At 41.8% G+C, this 21,284-nt stretch overlaps 1 protein-coding gene across 4 annotated transcripts in view; it reads right to left on the minus strand.

The window, feature by feature from the left end:
• SKAP2 (src kinase associated phosphoprotein 2) overlaps positions 1–7,212 on the minus strand; it is a 123,561-nt gene extending 116,349 nt beyond the window's left edge. For all 4 annotated transcript variants that reach the window (XM_086614721.1, XM_086614722.1, XM_086614719.1 and 1 more), the window contains exon 1: positions 7,144–7,212. In XM_086614721.1, coding sequence (XP_086470847.1) covers positions 7,144–7,192 — 49 coding nt within the window. In that variant the 5' untranslated portion in view covers positions 7,193–7,212. The remainder of the gene's footprint in view (positions 1–7,143) is intronic.
• Between the last annotated feature and the right edge of the window lie 14,072 nt (positions 7,213–21,284).

The following is a 21,284-nucleotide window of genomic DNA, read 5'->3' on the forward strand; positions in this document are numbered from 1 at the left end:
AGACTCCTCAAACGAAGTAAACAGAGAAGACAACTCTTCTAAGAAGTTAAAGAAAAAAAAATTATAATCAAGGGTATCTAACATCAAGATATATCTAATCGCATTGGCTGAATAGTTGAGCAGCCTCCCTCTACATTGAAGAGGTGAGAAAAGATCAAGCTGTAACATATTAAGCATATCATGAAAAAAAACCACACCAGTACAAATCATGATCAAGTTACAAAGTGATTCCAAATGAACTGTAATAAAAAAGCGTTAAGGATTAACCTAAAGATTTACACTGTATGCCACATTATGCTGCATCTATTGCGGTTTGTTGACATATGATTATGAAAGAAACGTAAACCCAGTCAGATGAGAAAGATAGACTCCATGTTAATTGAAAAGGACAAACTAAGTGAATAATGAGTATATAAAAAATAGCCTATGCCATTTTTATCACCCGTATATGACACTTATTCTCAAATTTATGGCAGAGACAATTGAACTATGTTTCAAATCACTGGAGGTTATTTCTTACCAGGAATGCTTCTGCGCATTTTTTCACCTCACTGTTTCTATTCTTATTCCATTACCGTTGAAATACATATATATTACCAAAGCTGTAAATACATGTCTACTTAGAAGGTGTCTACAATGATCACCCTGGTTTATCTTGTAAAGATGGATTCTTCAGCAAGAACCAGCATTCATTAAAGCCTTGGAAACATGAAAATGATACTTTAAAATAAAAAGTAAAGTTTTAAACAACAATATCCTTTTAAAATTGAACCAGCCAGCAAAGAGCTACACTGTACCTAGATGGCTTTTCCTATGACAGAAATGTAAGGAGCAAGTCCAGCAAGAGCTGACAGAGAGGTCAAAAAAGGACAGTTAGTTTTCTGGGCATGAGGGGTAAATATAACTACTGTAGTGCCCAAAAATAAAAGGTAAGCAAAATTCAACTCATGCACTGGATCCATCACCTTGCAGTTTTCTTGCCTTGCCCTCTTCTGCATACTACTTCCAGGATGCAACTAAACAAGCGGATGAACAATATTAATTTGAAGAAAAAAAATTAAAGGAATCACATTGAAAAAAGGCAATTTGGACAACATGACTAAGCATTTAAACAAATTGAATAATATCTGGTTGGAAACAGTCTCTAGGGCAGTAACATTGGTTTCTGTTTAGTTTGGGAGTTTTGTTTAATAGAACAAGGAAAATGGATATTGGGACTGGATATAAGGTTCCATATGGACTAAAGAAAGAATTTTATTCCATCTTCATAGCAAAAATCTTTCTAAGCTTTAAAATATAAATACTGTTGTGGTTTAACTCAGCCGGCAACGAAACGCCATGTACCCACTTGCTCACACTCCTCAACCTCTGGGGACTGAGAAGAGAATTAAAGGGGAAAAGGGAAAGAGTCTCATGGGTTGAGATAAGAACAATTTACTAATAATATAAAATTAAAGTCATAATGATAAAATAATAATAAAAAATAATATATATATGACTACATACATAACGATAATCATAGAATGGTTAGGGTTGGAAGGGACCTTAAAGATCATCAAGTTCCAACCCCCCTGCCATGAGCAGGGAAACCCTCCACTACACCAGGTTGCCCAAAGCCTCATCTAACCTGGCCTTGAATACTTCCAGGAATGGGGCATCCACAACTTCTCTGGGCAACCTGTTCCACTGCCTCACCACCCTCAACAAAAAAAATTTCTTCCTTATATCTAATCTAAATCTCCCCTCTTTCAGTTTAAATCCATTGCCCCTTGTCCTATCACTACACGCCCTTGTAAAAAGTCCCTCTCCAGCTTTCCTGTAGGCCCCCTTTAGGTACTGGAAAGCTGCTATAAGATCACCCCGGAGCCTTCTCTTCTCCAGGCTGAACAGCCCCAACTCTCTCAGCCTGTCTTCATAGCAGAGGTGCTCCAGCCCTCAAATCATCTTCGTGGCCCTCCTCTGGACTTGTTCCAGTAGCTCCATGTCCTTCTTATGTTGGGGACTCCAGAGCTGAACACGGTATTCTAGGTGGGGTCTCACGAGAGCTGAGTAGAGGGGCAGAATCACCTCCCTTGACCTGCTGGCCACGCTTCTTTTGATACAGCCCAGGATACGATTTGCTTTCTGGGCTGCCAGCGCACACTGCTGGCTCATGTTGAGCTTCTCATCCACCAGCACTTCCAAGTCCTTTTCCTCAGGGCTGCTCTCGATCCATTCTCCGCCCAGCCTGTACTTGTGCTTGGGATTGCCCCGACCCACGTGCAGGACCTTGCACTTGGCCTTGTTGAACTTCATGAAGTTGTAATGATACATAATAATACATACAAACAAGTGATGCACAGTATAATTGCTCTCCATCTGGTGACCAACACCTGTTCTGTCCCAGCAAGAGATCCTGAAACAGATAAGTCCTGACACCACAATTCCAGATGACAGAGAGGCCCAGAGAGAGAGAAAGAGGACTCAGACTGAGAGTTCAAGAAGGGACTAAGAGAGTGCCCCTGAACCAGAGAATTTCTAACTTCCCAATCAACCTTCATCTATATACTAGGTATGACGTTGCATGATACGGCATATTCCATTAGCCAAATTGGCTCTCAATCCTTAGTCTAAATTCAAATGATAAGGGGAGTTGTGGACCCTTTGTCACAGACATGCTCCTCCCCAGCCTGCTGTGCTCCTGCACACTGGCAAAACATGGGAAGCTGAAAAGTCCTTTATGTCTCAGTGCCAACTATAAACACCAGTGCACTATCAACATTCTTCTCGTAACAAATCCCATACTAGATCCAAAACACAGAGCTCTTCTAGTTGCTAAAAAGAAAAACTAACTCTGTCCCAGCCAAAGCCACGACAAAACAGAACATTCAAACTGGAAATATTGCAAAGTATGAAAGGAAAACTGAATTGAAAAAAAAGCAATAGGACTCTTACTGTAGTGACAGGTGTCACAAAGATAAGACAGAAAAGATATAAACAATACATGTATCTAATGATCATGACACCAACGAAAATTTTTAAAAAATAAAGAATTCTTAACTCCTCCAACTAAATCTCCATTAGTGGAAAAAATTCAAGTTTTTTCTTCCAATCAAGATGACTGAAGTAACCAATCTGACTTACGTTACAGGAGAAATAATATGCCATGGGGGAAGAAGCAGCCTCTGAAATCCCCCTCAGCTAGGGACGAGACAAAACTTAGAGTGTGCATCATAGAGTATGGAAAAATAAAAATGAGCAGGCCTCCAACTATCTATGTAACCAATAATAATTCCACACACACAAAAAAAAAAAAACCACCAACCCACAAGTAACATCTCACTTTGGCAAACACCCACAAAAAGATCCTCAACGTATAAGCAGAACAGAGGATACCTTTTCAAAAGAAGAAAAGTCACAGTGGGGCTGGGCTTCCTTCATTAAATTTCAAAATCTCCAGCATCATCTAGAAGGTGCAGAGACAGAGGTGGGGAATGAAGAAGCTACATACAGTCCCACACACCTCCCAGGTGTAAAGCGGAGCTAAGAGAGGGGCAAAACAACTTTCTCCTCCCACCAGAAGTTCAACTCATGACCAGAGGACCCTGTTTCTGTCTCCAATGCTTCCCTCCCACCCACCACTTGAACAAGTCAAAGTAGAGAGGACGGGATTGTGAAATCCCAACAATCCTCTGCAATAAGCCCACTGCCACACCGACCTTTCCCCTTCGACTTTACAGAAACAGCTTCCTCCTGTTCCAAACTAACGCAGTTAGTCCTGAGCTCAAGCTGTGCTTCTGCCTGGAACGTTTCAGCACCACTGACATGCAACTACAATGACCCTGCCAGCACATGTGACAGAATTTGGTTTTGCCTTAAAGATATAATATTGTTTAGGTTCAAAGTAAAGCACTCACAAGTCAGAAAGTTTCCTGTGCAACTTTAATTCATCCCCTGGTGTGTTTATTCCCATTATTGCCATGTTTAACTACAGGAGCACTTAGTATGTTTTCCAGCAGGACTCCTACTTGTTCAGCATAGAGGGTGGACAGTCCTCCAACAATCAATCAAGGCTAAGAAGGGATAAGGAAATCCATATGATCATTCCTCCACTTGTTGCAGAAGTTGAAAACAGTAATAGAATAGACCAAGGGGAGGAGGAAGAGCACAATATTTATGAGATTTTGTAGCTGTCAGCGCTTCACTGTTATGTGACTATCAAGCTAAAAAAAAAAAAAAAGGTGCTTGTTGCTGGACATTAACTGCATGTTCTCAACAGAACCTGATATGAAGAAGTGCCCAGCACTTGTAAGAGCCACTGAATATAGGCATCCAACTCGCATCATTTTCTGAAGAAACTAGCACAGCATGGAGGCAGGTGAATTTGAATTCTAATTCTGTTCCAGCATTGACTATTTTTTGCAACTCCACATCTTATTTATTACACTAATTTTACCAACGGGAAAACAATATTCCCTCATCTCAAAGAGGTGCTGAATCAATACTTGCGAGCCATTAAAATAATACATTAAGAAGCACCCTTGAAGAAGAGCATGCAGAAATTAATAACTACCTACTCACTGCAGTCTTTGTATTGTGTAAGGGTTGCTTAATGAATAGTAAAGATATTACAGAGCTCCCTTCCTTCCTCCATTACCATACATCTTCACTACATGAATAGTTTGAGCAAAAAGAAGATGACTACATAATTAAAGATTAAGAGAACCTAAACACATCAGTGAAAGAACTGCTTATACAGTCTGAACTCCTCTAGTTTTTAACTTTCATGCACTTGACTGGTAACATAAAAAAGACAAGGAAGAAGAGGTTAAAATAACATATGCAAACTGTAAAAAGTAATGAGGTATTTTTTAAAAAAAGGAATTGGGTTAGTGAATTTTTACACTGTATAACCATTATTATCATCCTTACATTTGTTTCCTTTTGATAATTCCACAAGCAAGGATTAAAAGTTACAAACTATAGCTGTTCCTCACTACCGCATCTCCACCCTGCTGAATTTCTGCTTACTCCGTAATTACGCTGTCATACAATTAACAAATGTTAAGTTCATTTTGCATTAAGTCTCAAAACAAAATAGCATGTAAATGCAAATTAAGATGAAAATATTACCATTACAGTTGTACAGATGTATTACATAGCATTTATGCTGCCATAATAATAATCCAAAGATTTAAAGAACATTGGTAAACCATTCCATTCTCCTCTTAACTTCAGTTCTACAGACAGCACTAAAGAAACCAACTTGTTTTCTTCCAGAAAAGCTGAAGCTGTACACACTGTACAAACACTTGATACCTGCAAATAAGTTAGGCCGTTGATGGTGACTCTAAAATAATATATTTCCTTGAAAGAAAATGAGTGTTCCCAGTTTCACTTCAAAATGCAAACCTCTGTATGGCCCTTTCCATGGGACACTGGATAAAGATGGGGAGAAAGACAAGTTGTGCAAACAAGGCATCATGACAAAGAACAAATCATGGTCTGAAATGATCACATCTGCATCGCACCCTGCCCCCAAAAAAATCCTAAAAGCACATAAAACATTGAAGAGTTTCAAGATCAGCTTCACTCAGTGAAAAGAGCTCTGAAAAAAACCCACACACACTCTTCACATGATCACAAGGTCCACAATATAGTAATACCACAGAAACTACCAAGGTTTAGAAAGGTCCTCCAAGGCTATTTTATTTTTATTTTTTAATTATTAAGAATCTATGCCATGAGAAGAAATCATCAGAAGCTTTCCTTTTTTTCTGGTGGCCTTTCATGCAGGTTTTACTACAGACAGCATGATCTGCAAATAATGTAGTTACAAACATTAGTTAGGAAAACACTTAAGAGTTGGCAGAAGTGCTTTAAAGACAGGAAGACTGATTGGTAAGAGCAATACATTTCAAGCATTAACTCTTACAATCAAAATGGTTTTTTTAAAGGAACAGTTTTCAAAGGTAATGAGCTACACTAGATTTTAGCAGATGCCCAGCCATGTAATCAAGTACTTCATTTCAGAGGGAAAATTTTGAAAAGCATGAGTAATCTGAATGGCTTAGTGAGAGCCACACAGGTTCCTGCGGCAGAAACAGAAGTTCTTGAAAGAAAGATACTCTCAAGGAACCTGAAATCTTTTCAGGATAGCAAAGTCTTTCACAAGTTTTTCATAAACATAAAAGAAACCACAAACTGGAAATATACGATTTGTTTTAATGGACAGCAAAACCAGAAGTTTTAAAAAATTCTTGAATGCAAAAAACATCACCGTTATTTTTAAGTCTCTACTAACACTACTGCGGATCACTCTTCATGGTGAGAAATCACCCCATTCCCACGCTCCAACGTAACCGTAAGAGCGTGGACAGTCACGCTCAGATGTATTTGACTGATGACAACCTGCCAGCAATTCAGTAACATCGTAATTCACTTCGATGACGTTACCCTGAGCTGTTTAGCGGGGAAGCTTTTTTAATTTTTCCAGTTAACAGGAGGAAGCGTCCCCGCTGGCACCAGAACCGCACGGGTTAACTCCCGACAGCTCCTGCCGGGCCACTGACACACCCGAAGGGGAGAAACTTTCACGGGACCGCTCCGTGCTGAACTCGGCGGCCGGGCCCCGGGCCCGCCTCACCTCCGGTTCCTCCGCACCCGCAGAGGAGCGCCGCAGCCGCGGCGCCGCTCCGCAGGGGCCGCAAACGCCTTCAGAGAGGCGCACGGGGCACTGAGCGCTCAGCCGCAACGCGACGGCCAGGCGGGCAGCGGGAGCCAGACCGCTCTCCTTCCTCATTTCGGGTGCGCCGAGCGGCCGCGGGGAAGGGAACCGCAGCAGGGCGCCGGAGGGGCACGGGGGGAGGAAGTAACCGGGGGGGAGGAATTGGCGGGGAGGGGGGAGCGGGAAACTCCCGAAGCCATGAAGTGACGGCGAGCGCCCAACGCCCGCCGAGCAGCGTTCCGCCAGGGCTGCGGCACAAGGGGTTCGTGTGTGTCCCCCGCAAGCCCCGGCCGAGCCGGCTGCCCCGGTGCGTCACACCCCGCGCCGGCCCGGCCCCCCTCCGCCCTGCTCACCGCCCGCCCCCCGGGAAGCCCTCCCTCCCTTCTTCCCTCCCTCCTTCCTTCCCTCCCTTCCTCCCTGCCGGCGGCCGGCCTCACCTGCCAGGAGGCTGCAGACCTCCTCGGGGATGGCGAGCGCGCCGTGCATGCCGAGGGCGGCGGGGGGCAGCCGGGCTGCCGGGGACACCCCGCGGGCGGTGCTCCGCGGCTCGCCCCGGCCCCGCCGGGGAGGAAGCGAAAGCCCCGCCCCCCGGCCGCAGCTGCATGGCCGCGAGCCGCGGGGCGGGGCTTCACGCCACGGGGTGGGGCTTCGTGACGCTTGCGCCGGCCCTCCTCGTTCGCCCCGCCCCCTAGCGTCGCGCATGCGCTTCACCCCCGCTCCCCGACGTTCATACTCGCGGTTGGGTGTCTCCCTAGCAACGCCCACGCCACGAGGGGCTGTCTCCCACGTGACCGCTGCCGGCAGCCATTTTGCGTGAGGGCACCGCGCAGGCCCGTCCCTCTTGCCAGAAGCTAACATGGCACTTAGCAGGAGTCCTCTGCTCGCCTCCGCCCCGAAGGCCACAAGAAGCAGATTATTGGATGAGAAATCCTGGAAGTTGCTCTCTGGCTGGTCCGTTGATTGTCCCGCCCACCTGGGAGCCGCTTCCCAACCCGCGATCCGGCTGTTCCAGCGTCTGTTCGCAGGGGCGGGTAGCGAGGGGCAGCGGCCGCTGGGTGTGAAGAGTGATGCGTTTTGGATCCAATTTCTTCTAAATATCTTTCCAGACTTCGTTTGGAGTATGATGCCGACAGCTCGCCTGTTGGCAGGGGAGGTGGTGCTGTGAGGGAATAAGGAAGAGAATGTTGGCCCTGGCATTCAGCAAGGCCCCGCTGGTTCTCCCTCTTCCCTCTCGATCTGCAGGCATTACCAGGAGTTGGGTTTGGGACAGCAGACCACAGCCCAGCCTCATGCCGCAGCTGGGGTGATGTCCCAGCGCTTGCAGCTGGAAAAATCAAGCCAGAGGACTTGACGAACTCACGTGCACACATAACGCATGCAGTGAAATAAGAAATGGAAAGTGAAAGAGTGGGAACAGGCCTGTTGGGATTGGCGTCTGTTAGCGCAGATGTGTGGGCAGAGGTAGGGAGAGATGCTGTCCCAAAGCAACGCAGCTGGGCTGCTAGAAGAGCTGACTTTGTAGCGAAGTTTTGCTTATGGGGCATGTTTGATATATTTTTCCCACAAATCCGTAGTCATATGGATTTGGAGCACATCAGTGATGTAATGTGTTTAGTGTAGGAATAGTCAAAGTAAACTCTCGGCATGTGCTTCTGTGACCTTGGTGGTTTTGGCTATATCTATGTTATTACTGCAGAAGTGTTTGCGTTAGAGCTGCAGTTATGTTAGCACATCTGTGTATCATACCAGTGTAGAAAAAACAGCAAGGCAAAGAAGTTCTGTTTATGAAATTTCACCTTTATACCGATGTAATATATTAACACCCGTGGCACAGCAGGCAGGCAGTACAGCTGTGTCAGTCAGGTATTAAACTGTTTCGTACTTCTGCTTGATGTAGCTGTGCCAGCTGAAGTCTGCAATGTGGATGTGGTGTTAGATTGTATTGTTCTCCTGACCTCTCACATCTCTTTTAATTACATGGAACAACTAATTTCAAATACATCTGGCTTTTTCAAAGCGTTGCAGCTTTATTACCTGGTTTTATGGCCATCTTGACTGAAACTCAAGCAGTTAACTAACTGACCTGTATAATGTTACATAATGATTTTTATGTTAGCTATCTAATTTCAAAATAAACATGAACATGCATCTGTGTGCATATGTGTATAAATAGATCTTGCCTCTTTATTTGTATAAATACCTACTGCTCTTCTGGTGCAAGAATATATTTGATTAATTTTTCTGTGGTTGGCAAGGAGGGCTCTTTGGGCTTATGTTAAATTACACGTTTCAGATGTGCAGTCTTGGGAAGCTGCCATAAGGAACAGGAAGATGGCTTGTAGTCTAATTTGCTTGCCCTTTTTCAGGTTAATCCTAATCCTACTTTTCTTGTGTTGACTTTATTGCTCCATCCATTTCTGTTCGAGAAATGAGTCAAGGGTGTCACTTGAACTCTGTCGTAGTCTTTGTTTTGAGATCACTTTTCCTGATAATTTATTCCATATGTTTACCATTTGCGTGAGCTTTCCCTGAGTTTCAGAACATGAAATGAGAAGTAACTTATCTTTATCATTTCCCACCCCCCATACTCTGTTCACTCTGTTTTTTTCTACTTACTTTTTTTCTTAAAGACCTCCTTGTTGTTGCGCTGAAGACCAGCCCATCGCAGTTAGCAAGATTTGTGACCCAGGCCTATTTTAAGCCTTGTTAAGTTCCAGATTTACTCATAGTTCCCTAATTTTTAAATCTACCACTAATAGGAAGCATAATTCAAAACAGACTCCTTCGCTGAAACAAGTCTGGCTTCAGCACAGTTTCAGCCTGCTTTCTGAGGATTCCACAGCTTGTGCCTCATGGAAACCAGACACGCTGCTTCACCTAATCAGGCCCATAGATCAGGGGTTCTTGATGTGTGGGTAGCAAAGCCACAGGGAATGGCATACAGAAGTTTATTGTCCGTCTGTGTGGGGAGAGCTACGAAAACAGCGAGTTCAGGAGGAACAGCCTACCTGAAGCTGCAGAGAGCCTACAGTAATGCAGCTGTAGGAAGAATAAAGTTTCCCATTCAGGAGCAGCATCACCACCGCCTTGCCCCCCTGAAGAAATCCAACATACCTGACATATCCAGCATACTGGGAAATCCAGCATTTTTCCGTTAAACGTTTGACTTTTCTGCAGCCATGCTTTTAAAACTTAGATTCTAGGAGAAGATGGAAACAGGACCTGTGTGCAGCTGCTGCTTGTTCTCTACATGTCCTTTAATAGAAAATTAATTGGATTACAGTGCATGCTCCCTGCGCTGCTCCCTGCGCTGCTCCCTGCGCTATTTCACACAGGCGACAGCGGCCTTGTTGAGGCTACTCTGTGTTCTCCTCTGTTCATCTTGTTGGCTGTCTGTCTTCTTTTGGCAGATTCAAAACAAAATAGCTAGTCTATAATCAGAATATTTATATTTTCTAATTATTTAATTACATTAAACAGTAGTTGGCAAAGATTTCTGGCATGCACATATAGCTGTTAAACGGAAGGAGCACAGACTTTCTTTACAAAAGCGCTTTCTTTACAAAGAAACGCAAAAACTTCTGGGTTTAAAAAAATTGGATAATTATGTTATTGAATGGCAGTGCTCTAAACATGGCATCTCTTTATACATTTTGACTGTGGTCACTGTACTGAAGAAAAGCTGCAGTGCCTCTAACAGTGGAAAAACATATTCTGAACCCTTTGTCCTCTGGCAAAATATCATTAATGTTTTCTTAGGATTTGCTACTGCTGCTCGAGTTCAAATGATTTCCTCACAGGCAGAGATACATTCAGGACATCACAGCAGTTGTTTTGAGAATAAGTTTACAAATTAACTTTGAAGCATAAGGAAGAGCTAGTACTTCATGTAACAACTCATTAAAATGTCATAAATCCTTTTCTATTCAGAATACATCTCCATGAAAGCTCCCTATTTTGCTGTCCTCTTACAGGCGTTTTGTACAGAAACAAAATCTTTGAAGCATTCAAGTATTGTTTGCACAGTTGGGTTGCATTGACTGTACTTTGTTAGAATGTGGAAACGTCGTCTTGCACTTAGAATTCAGCCCATTGAATTCACCCTGTCGAACATGAGCTGAACACACTCTTCAATTTATGGGATGCTTTGATGGTCACAAATAGAACTGAAATGTAGTCAGTGAGACCGTAAAAGTTTTGAACACTGAGTGCTTGTTTCTTTATTAGTTTATGTGATGAAAAATTGCAACAGCAACCTTCTTTTCTACACAGTTTGGAGACTTCGGTGTCACAGTTTCATATTCTGAGTTATAAAACTGATCTACTTTTCTTTGTGAGGGTGACCTGCCATTTATGGAGTACTTCCTAGGCTGGTATTGTCTTGCTCTGAATGTTGCTTTCTGTAAGCCTATCATTTTGAGACCTTAGCCTGAGAGTAGCAATTCCCAACAGATTTAAAAAAACATGTCAAGAAACACAAGTCATTCCCTTACCTCTCCATGTTTTTCCAGCTAGACGATCACAGAGAGGTGCTGAACTGAAAAAGACTGAGAATGGTCCCCTAGATCATTCGCTATGGGCCATATCATGACAACCAGCTCAGCCTTCAGAACTGTTATTTTTTGTGCCAGTCTTTGCCTTTCCAAATAAGAAGCAACAGGGCATAAGTCTTCATTTTTGTACTTGAATATATTCCAGCAATGTCTAATTAATGTTTAAGATCTGCCTCTGGAAATAAAGACTGATGTTTACATTATCAAAACTGCAAGATAATAAACACAACTTTAAATGATGTTTTCTAAGCCTCGCATGCTGTGGGAGACATTTTTGCGTAAGCATTTCTTTTTACCTGAGCATCCATTAGAATGTATAGGATTGTGCATTATCCAATATTTTATTAGAGAAAAATATGTTCTGTATCTCATCAAGTTCAAGTTCAGTGTCTTGTATAAAAAAAAGTTTTCTTAAGAAAACTGGGTCGTGGCAATCCCAGGCACAAATACAGACTGGGCGGAGAATGGATCGAGAGCAGCCCTGAGGAGAAGGACTTGGGAGTACTGGTGGACGAGAAGCTCAATATGAGCCGGCAATGTGCTCTTGCGGCCCAGAAGGCCAACCGCGTCCTGGGCTGCATCAAGAGGAGCGTGGCCAGCAGGTCGAGGGAGGTGATTCTCCCCCTCTACTCTGCCCTCGTGAGACCTCACTTGGAGTATTGCGTCCAGTTCTGGAGTCCCCAACATAAGAAGGACATGGACCAGTTGGAGAGGGTCCAGAGGAGGGCCACGAAGATGATAAGAGGGCTGGAGCACCTTTCCTATGAGGACAGGCTGAAAGAGTTGGGGCTCTTCAGCCTGGAGAAGAGGAGGCTCCGGGGTGACCTTATAGCAGTCTTCCAGTACCTCAAGGGGGCCTACAGGAAAGATGGGGAGAGGCTGTTCAGGAGGACCAGTTGTGATAGGACAAGGGGTAATGGTTTTAAAATAGAGGGAGGTAGATTCAGGTTGGATATTAGGAAAAGATTTTTTACCATGAGAGTTGTAGAACACTGGAACAGGTTGCCCAGAGAGGTGGTGGATGTTCCATCCCTGGAGACGTTCAAGGCCAGGTTGGATGAGGCCCTGAGCAACCTGATCTAGTTGGAGATATCCCTGTTCCTTGCAGGGGGGTTGGACTAGATGACCTTTGAAGGTCCCTTCCAGCCCTAACGATTCTATGATTCTATGAAAATTTATATCAGATAGAAGCTTCAGAGTTTCAGTAAGACCCTGTTTTGAGGTGATTTTCTGGCCGAATTGGTTCAAATGGAACATCCTGAAAGTTAGTTTTGGCACAGGTATGAGATTTCAGTGGACATTTTGTCTCGCTAAAACCTATGAAAGCAAGCCAAACATAACTCCCTAAGTATCTCAAAGGAAGACCTCTGCTGCTCATCATACAAATAGTTCCAATGAACTGTGGAGACAACCAGTTGTGAGATTTCAGCTCATACTAAATCCATTTCTTCCTGTTTGTATCTAGCCCTTTGTTCTTAGACATCTTAAAATTACATGCTAAAGGAATGAAGGCTCTTCCTGTCCCCATTTCTCCTCTTCAAGATGTATAGACATGCTCTGATGTGTCTTCTGCAGCTGAGCATGGGTTTAGGAAGGAAGTGGGGAGGGAATCTCTGTTTCACTGGAGTTAATAATTAGGTCTTACATAAACTTTTCTTTACCCTCTATATGACCTCAATATCTGATGAATATTTTGGAGCAATGAAGAGTCTTAATAACTCTGAGGTGAGTAAACACGCATTCCAGAAGTAGAAGCAAAACAACTTCTTCATTCTTTGAAAGGTAGATGAAAGAAAATCTAGGTAACCTCTAACCTAAATTCAGTGGGTTTTCTACCTCTTTTAGCTTTCTATTAACTATGATATAATGCATTGAGTAATATTTTAAACAAATTATACTATTGGTAATGAAATTAATAAAGAATACTTTTCCATGCATTTCTATATGAAGATCCTATATCCTTTTCCCATTGCAATAACATCACTTCGATCCCCTGTGCCAAAAGACACTCACTATCATCTGAGCCACTGCCCTCTTTTTTTCCCTCTGTGTCCCTTAATCTATCAGTGAGAAAGGGGCAGGATTTTCTGTGGCAAATTTGGAGGAATTGCTGTGCTGTTTGGCCTGTCGACACGCTTCTGCTGGTTGACTGGCCTGCAGGCCAAACAGAATAGGTACCCTTTGAGCCCGAGTGGCAGTCTTTTCTGCAGTGGTGTTATCAGCCTGGCTCTCTGTCCTTCATCCAGCAGCTGCTTTTCAATAAGTTCTCAAGAAGGTAATATCTGAAGATTATAGCTACCAGATATAGCAGTCAGATTTTAGGGAGAAATCGATAGGTGGACATGTTTCCTTGGGTAATCAAGCAGAAATTGTTGCTTTGAAGACTCAGAGGTAAATTTAACAGTAATTAGCAGAAGCCTTGAGGCACAGGCAACTTAGGTCTTCCTTTCTGCTAGGAAATCATGTGTTTTGTGAGCAGCAAGGCAATCCCCTTTTTAGAATTCCCTCATCTGTACATTGTAGAAGGAGCAATAACAATAGATTTGCAGGGAAGAAAAGGGTTTGCAGAGTTGCAGAACTTTTTATGTAATGCTATGTTTCCCTTCACAGGGGAAATAAATCAGTCACTTTGGTTTAAAGTGGAACTGAATCAAAATCAGAGTAAAATCTAAATTTCTGCAATAAGCTATGCAATACTGGCTTGCAGTCTCTGAATTGGCAATCTTTTAACTGAAATAAAGACTAAGAACTTCCTAAATGAGTGGCATTTTCTAAAGAGACACACTGAGAGCCTTTCACTAAACAGTAGTGAAGTGGTAAGCTAAGAGTTAAAAAAGTTGAAAGGAGCTGCAGTGGTATTTTTATTTTTAAAAAGTCAAAGTGCACTTTAGAAGAGTGTTTCTATCAGCCTAAAAAAATGACAAATATAACAAATTATAGTGTAGCTAACAAGAAAAGCTAAATGTTACATCATATGCATAGGCATTAGCTCTCCATCTTTCTTTTTAAAACAGTTCGAATGAATTTTTGTCTTAATGTGCTTAACTCAGTGTTTTTCCTTGCAGCTTTTCTAGCTTCTTTTTTTTTTTTTTGCTACTCTTACATGATTGCTGCAAAGAGCAACAAATCCTGAAAGCGTCATAAAATTTCAAATGGAATAGCTATTCTTGTAGTCTGATTTCAACATTGTTTCTGGGAAACATAGATGAAAATCTTCAGGCTCACATAGAAGGGACTCTTCCAAGTGAGGCAGATGTATAGGCTCATTTCTTGCCATGCAAACTCATTTTCTCTACAAGAGGAACATCATCAATTACCTTCTTTAAAGTGATACATAGATATGCAAAATATGATGCCAAATAAGAAGTATTTGTTGTCTCTACTAGAAATTGTATTTGATCCCATTTTATTAAAGTGCTCAACTGATAAACTTCACCTCGATGGATTTAGTTTAAGCTGTGAATTATTATTTTGTAAAATAGAGAACCTTGAAAAACTCCTGATGCAAATACACTCTATTTATAAAGTGTCTTCTGGGATATCACATGGTTTACAGTGAGACTGCTCAATTAATAAAATAGCTTAAATAGCTTTTCTCATCAAGAGTTTCTACAATAATGCCCATAAACTGCAGTGTGCCTGGCTGAAAGTATTCCAAGACAATCATAGCAATACGCTAAAGGGGGCAACCAGATCCCAAGCCAATGTTGTCTCACTTTTTTTGTCTTCTTAATTTAATAAAAAGCTCTAAATACAAAGACTGATGGGTTTCCAAGTTCTGACTGACGGGTTTTCAGTTGATCTTGGTACTTTATAGCTCTCAACATTTGGGTAACTAAGCATCTTCCAAACCCAACCAAAACAGAAACCTTACGAGGTAAAGAGGAGTATTAGCCCCAGGCTGTAGAAGCAGCGCCCAAGAGGAGGAATGGGTTTGCCAGGATGACGGAGGAAGTATATGGCAGCATGTGGAAATCAAGCGGATCACAGAAATCCCAAACAAATACATCTACTGCTGGGTCATACTACCCCTCCAGCAAGCCACCTGTTGTGGCTTAGCCCGGCTGGCAACTAAACGCCAGGCAGCCGCCCGCTCACTTCCTCACATCCCCAGGGGATGAGGAGGAGAATTAAAGGGGAAAAGGGAAAGACACCCATGGGTTGAGATAAAAACGATTTAGTACTACTACTATTAATATATGAATATATGTATATGTCTAATAATAATATATACAAGCAAGTGATGCACAGCGTAATTGCTCACCACCTGGTGACCAAGGCCTGGCCCAGCCCGGACTGATGATCCCGAAACAGCTAAGTCCTGACACCACAATCCTGGATGAGTGGGGAGCCCAAAAAGAGTGTGAGAGAGAGAGAGAGAGCACGCTGAGAGTCCAAGACTGAGAGCCCCTGGAATAGGAAGAGCCCTTCTTTCTGGTCAACCCTCATCTATATACTGGGCATGACACTGCATGATATGGAATACTTCATTGGTCAATTTGTCTCTCAATCCTAAGTCTAAATTCAAATTATAAGGAGAGTTGTGGACCCTTTGTCCCAGCCATGCTCCCCCCCAACCTGTTGTGCTTCTGCACACCAGCAAGAACACAGGAAGCTGAAAAGTCCTTGAGGTCTCAGTGCCAACTATAAACATCAGTGTGCTACCAGCATTCTTCTCATGAATCTCAGACTAAAACCAAACCACAGAGCTCTTCTACCTGCTAGAAAGAAGAACTAACTCCGTCCCAGCTGAAACCAGGACACTATCGTGAAATCCTTCGGCTGTCACTGGCTCACCGGAAGATCATTTAATTCCTGTCCTTTCTGTGAAAGGTGTTATGTATAGACTCCTTATAATTCTTCAGTTCCAGACTATGCATTTTGGGATTAACCTACATCCCCACCAGCTGGCACAGTGCAATCCTGATAGTTTAGCAGAACTGCTTCCATTGCTGTTTTCGCAGCTTCTTGTCTTTTGCAGACATGAGCCTGATGCTGACATAATCGATACTGCTAACAGCTAAAAAGCTAAAAAAGTTAGAAGGAGACTGATATATTTAATTTAACAAATCAAAGCATACTATGTAAGACTCCTTCTGCAGGATTGTGATTGCCTTCAGTGACATCTATGTGGATCTCACTACATGGGTAGCTCCTGGCTTCAACCACGATGTGAAGAACCACCTCAGCCTCATCACCCATCTATCCTCGCCGTTCCCAGTGAGGCCGGTAACCTGAAGCCAGCTGCCAGTTCTCCAGTGTCTGCTGAGCAAATGTCTCCATGATGTATAAAGCATATAAATCCTTAAAACGTGAAACTGTTGTGCCTTCATCCTACACTGCTAAGCATTAAATATTCAACATCCTAGACCTGGTCACTGACAAACAGAAGAAAACGAGGCTGAGGCACAGAAGGCAGTCTCAGGACTTCCCAGTCAACTGCGGATAAGCTTGATTTTGCCTAATACACTGATCCATCTTACCCGTTTCTGCTTAAAAGTTTATCAATGCAATTATTCCTAATGAAAGTATTAAATACAGTGCCAAACTCATAAGCCAGAGGGTTGTTTTTTCAACTTTTTCATTACCTACTAAGTAAATTAATTAATGCAAATGAAACTCTCGTGTCATAAAACCACATCCTGCTCTAATTGAAGACAATGGCAAAACTGTCATTGACCTCCTTGGGAACAGGTTCAGGCCCATAACTTTCATATATTGTGCATTAAGCAACATAATCAGAAATACTATCTTCTCCCATTAAAATGATATATAGGTATAGCATGACAAGTAGCAGCACAGGGACTCATCTGATGGCTGTAATTAGAGGTTTTTAATGACAGGTTAGGTATGTTTAATATGCAATTCCACATTGCTGTTACACTATCAGATTCTATTCAGGATCTTTACACATAGCATAACTGAATTCGGAGGCAGATGAATGTTCCTGATATTTCAAATTCAGCAGTTTTGCTGATTTAGCACCTTCTGAAGCATGCACCATGTGGTGAACAAACACTACAAGCAAAGATGTTTTCCACTGAGATTTGTCAGGGATTTAAAATATTAACACTTTCCTGCTCTCTTTACAGATAAAAAAAGTGTTGCCTTCTCTTTAGACACAGAGCTGTGCAATCATTCTAATAGGTATCATTTCGTTATCCAAGGAATTTAGGTGTGGAGCCAACTCTATGTATTAGTTAATAACCTATCCATTACTTGATTAACTGACTTATATGAAGAAAGTTTATCATCCATAGATTTGTCTCCTTGGAATTAAGTCAAAACAAGATACTGAAAAGATCATTTTTTGAGGTTTCAATATCTTACAGAAAAACCATTGTGCCAGATTACAATGAAATATTCTGAAGAATAATATATGCCTTAAAAGTAGCAGATACTATAAACGCATAAAAACAATACAAAAATAACCCAGGGCACCACTAATTAAGCATGAGTCAGCGCTTCCAGTAAATTCATGGCAACTGCAAGCAACAGGAAAAGAGTTGTCTATCCGGAGCATTGCCAACTTACTGTAGAGACTTGATCCAAAGGGGCTGAATGTCTCACATATATAAGATTGCCAGTTCATATCTGTATATACAATTACCTTCTTTTGATATTTTTCTTTCTCCCCTCTAGTTGTCAGTAGCTTCTTCAGAAAGTCATCACTACTTGATACAGTGAGATTTAGGAATTATCCTATGAACTGGTATGTTTCTTTTCTTGACATAGAATTAGGAGTGTGTTTTGGCCAGGACGCCTGAAGCTAAATACTCCAGCATTCATAAGCCATGCCAGGGATTCTTGGAAACACCTGCACCTTGCAGTTATGCAAATACCTTTGAGATATGTCAGAACACTGTTTATTTGCACCATACCAACAGTATGTCATCTGAATTAGTTTGCACATTCTTGTCCTGATGGGATATGGCTCTGAATATAAAAATTGACAAATGTGAGTGCTGTGTGGTTAAAGAAGTATTGATGCTTTCCCAAAATTATCAATAGATCTTTGCTGGTCAACTATATGATTAAACTAAGATACCTTTGTGAGTTACGTATTAACAACCACAATTCACAGACATGTATTGTTTCACAGAACCATAGAACAGTTTGGATTGGAAGGGACCTTAAAGATCATCTAGTTCCAACCCTGCTGTCATGGGCAGGGACTCCTTTCACTAAATCAGGTTGCTTAAAGCCTCATCCAGCCTGGCCTTGGACACTTCCAGGGATGGGGCATCCACAACTTCTCTGGGCAACCCATTCCACTGTTTCACCACCCTCATGGTGAATTTCTTCCTTATGTCTAATCTAAATCTACCCTCTTTCAGTTTAAAGCCATTACCCCTTGTCCTATCTCTACATGCCCTTGCAAAAAGTCCCTCTCCAGCTTTCTGTGATGCATCAAGAAATGCATCCAATAGTGATGTGAGCAGGTTGAGAATCAAAAATACACCAGTACTAGAGTAATAGCACAGTCTTAAATAAATGCAGTACATCAATGCTGCTCAGCACTGTCCTGCACAACAGCCTACAGCTTGGGGTGAAAACCCCTGCGAGCATGTCCTTCACTCCTCAGCAAAATGAGGTCCCTTGGAGAGCAGAAATGAGGTGGGAGAGACCATGTTCACCTGTAGCCCTTCAAAACATCACTAACATTTTGTTTAAAAGGTTCAGTAACAAAACAATAATAGCTGGTGCTGGAATCAGCATCAGAGAAGATTCAGACTGTATCACCTGTACCTCAGGAAGGCTGTGGAAAGATATTTTCATTTCCTATGTTGTGGCTTCATGACCTACAGATCTGAAGATTGTATTACTCAGAAGATTGTCCGTTTTCTCTCAATCTCTGTCTCTTCCATATGTATTTTTCTTTCAGTTGTGTGACACTAGCAAAGTACAACCTTCAGTAGATGGCTTATCTGAAAGCAGGACTGTAGAAGGAGAATCTGATCTTCACATTTTTATCACATTTCATGTCATATATTTGTCTGAAAGGGGTGGGGATGACATACTGGTAGGCATAGTGCTTTTATCACACAGCTTTTTAGCTTTACCTATCTGCTTTCTATAAAAGTGAATAAATAATAGCAGCGAGCTGGGCATTTACTTCTAGATGTTCTTAAATCAGAGGAAAGTTAAGGTGATAAGATGATGATTTGCTTTCACTGAAGGGAATATCCCTGTTACTGGGTATTGCTTGCAAAAGAGTACACCTTTTCTGAGGGACTTGGGAACTCCTGTCAGCCCAATAGCCTCTCTGGACAAGACAGACTACCAACAAGGGACTCCAGATCATGTGGGTCTTGCAAGTGTATGGCAGAGCAAGAAGGTAGTTGTCTTTTGGTCCATTCTTTTACAGAATATATCATCTTTCTAAATGTGTGCCTTTAAGAGCACTGAAACTACTGAAAGACGCTGGTTTTGTCTTGTGGTTAACCATGAGTTCTGAGGCAGGTTTGTTCACAGACTGGCCAGTATGAAATATCCTCCTGTCTCCAGTGTAGATTCTCTTAGGTCTTACAACTTTTGAACTCACGCTTCAGCCTTTTCTTTGTCTAGAATTTATGGGATCTCCTTTCCTATTCAACTTCATATTTTCATGAACTTTTAAATCATTTAAGTATCTGTGAAACATTTGCTCATTTCTAATGAGTTTGAAATGAAAAAGATTCAGACAGTATTGGGTACATACCTAGACATATGCAAACCAATGCATAGCACCAAGAACACCATATTCTCAGGTGGCTCTGTTAAAATGATACGTTGTACATAGTTGCTGCCTGCAGGAATTGCTGTCCAGTTCCATGTCTGAAGCTGAACATATTATCTTTAATTATAATAAAATTGCTACCTATTTTTGTTGCAGCTTCTGCCTGACCACATCCTAATGTGCCCATGGCAAGGAAAATATTGTTTCCATTCCAACTGGCATGATGAGAAAATGCGTTTAATGTGTTGGCTTTAACACAGTATTTATCAGAAGATTATCGCTTGAAATTGTCAGTTTGTGGCATGATAATTAGATCTGGTACTTGAAACTTGTCAAGAAAAAGCAAGCTTTCTTCAATAATCGTATTCCTTTTCACTTTACAGGTGGGGCCTAATAAAGTGAACTACTGAAAAGTATTGAGGCAATAGGAGGCTTGGCATTTCAGTAAGTGCAATGAGGACTGCATCCCAAGAAATTACTTGGCAATGTTTTCCGTATACAAGATTTCTTCATGAGTACATCCTCTCCCTTACAAAAACTGGAAGGCAGAAGACTATTGAGCAATAAAGAATGGAAAGAAAGGACATGGTAGCATAACTAATAATTAATAAAGGTATGTGTGGTATCTAAATATTAGTAGGAAACATTAAATATTTACTTTGGTGCAGAATGTTTTGTTGAACGAGATAAAGTCTGACTTGACCTAACCTGCCCAGCTAGCTGTGTTCTGGCTCACAAGAGAAAAGGCTTTACAATGTAAGTTCCCTAAGCAGTAAGATAAACTCTGAGAAGTAGTAGGGGGAGTGTTTTTCCGCCTTTGGGAGTGAGGATGTAAAAAAGTTGTTAATTCTAAAATAAAGTCCACAGAGCAACTGTTTCCTTGTTTCAACTGAGGGCATCACACTGTTGATGACGATGAGAGTTGAGAGAGTTGGCCTGAAAATTAAAAAATTCTATCCAAATATTAATTTGTTTAATATACTGTCCAATTAATTATGTTCAGATGAAACAGTGAAAGAAAGCCTTCTTGTAGAGGTTGAGACTTTCGTAAATTTAACTAATTCATTCCTTAATTCTAATTAATAAGACTAAGGAAAAATACTGGCTTTTTTTTCCACTGGCTAGCCAAGAAGTTATATCTACCTGTAATAAGACAACACAGCATACATATAAATAGCAATATCTAAGATATCTGTGATCTTATCTGCAGCATTTACCCTATTCTGATGCTTGAACCAACTAGATGCTTAGGGAAAAAAAAAAAATAAGAGGAACGAAGTGACCTAGCAGCTTTGCAAAACTGTTG

This window comes from Tauraco erythrolophus, chromosome 7, assembly GCF_009769465.1.
Source record: "Tauraco erythrolophus isolate bTauEry1 chromosome 7, bTauEry1.pri, whole genome shotgun sequence".
NCBI lineage: Eukaryota > Metazoa > Chordata > Aves > Musophagiformes > Musophagidae > Tauraco > Tauraco erythrolophus.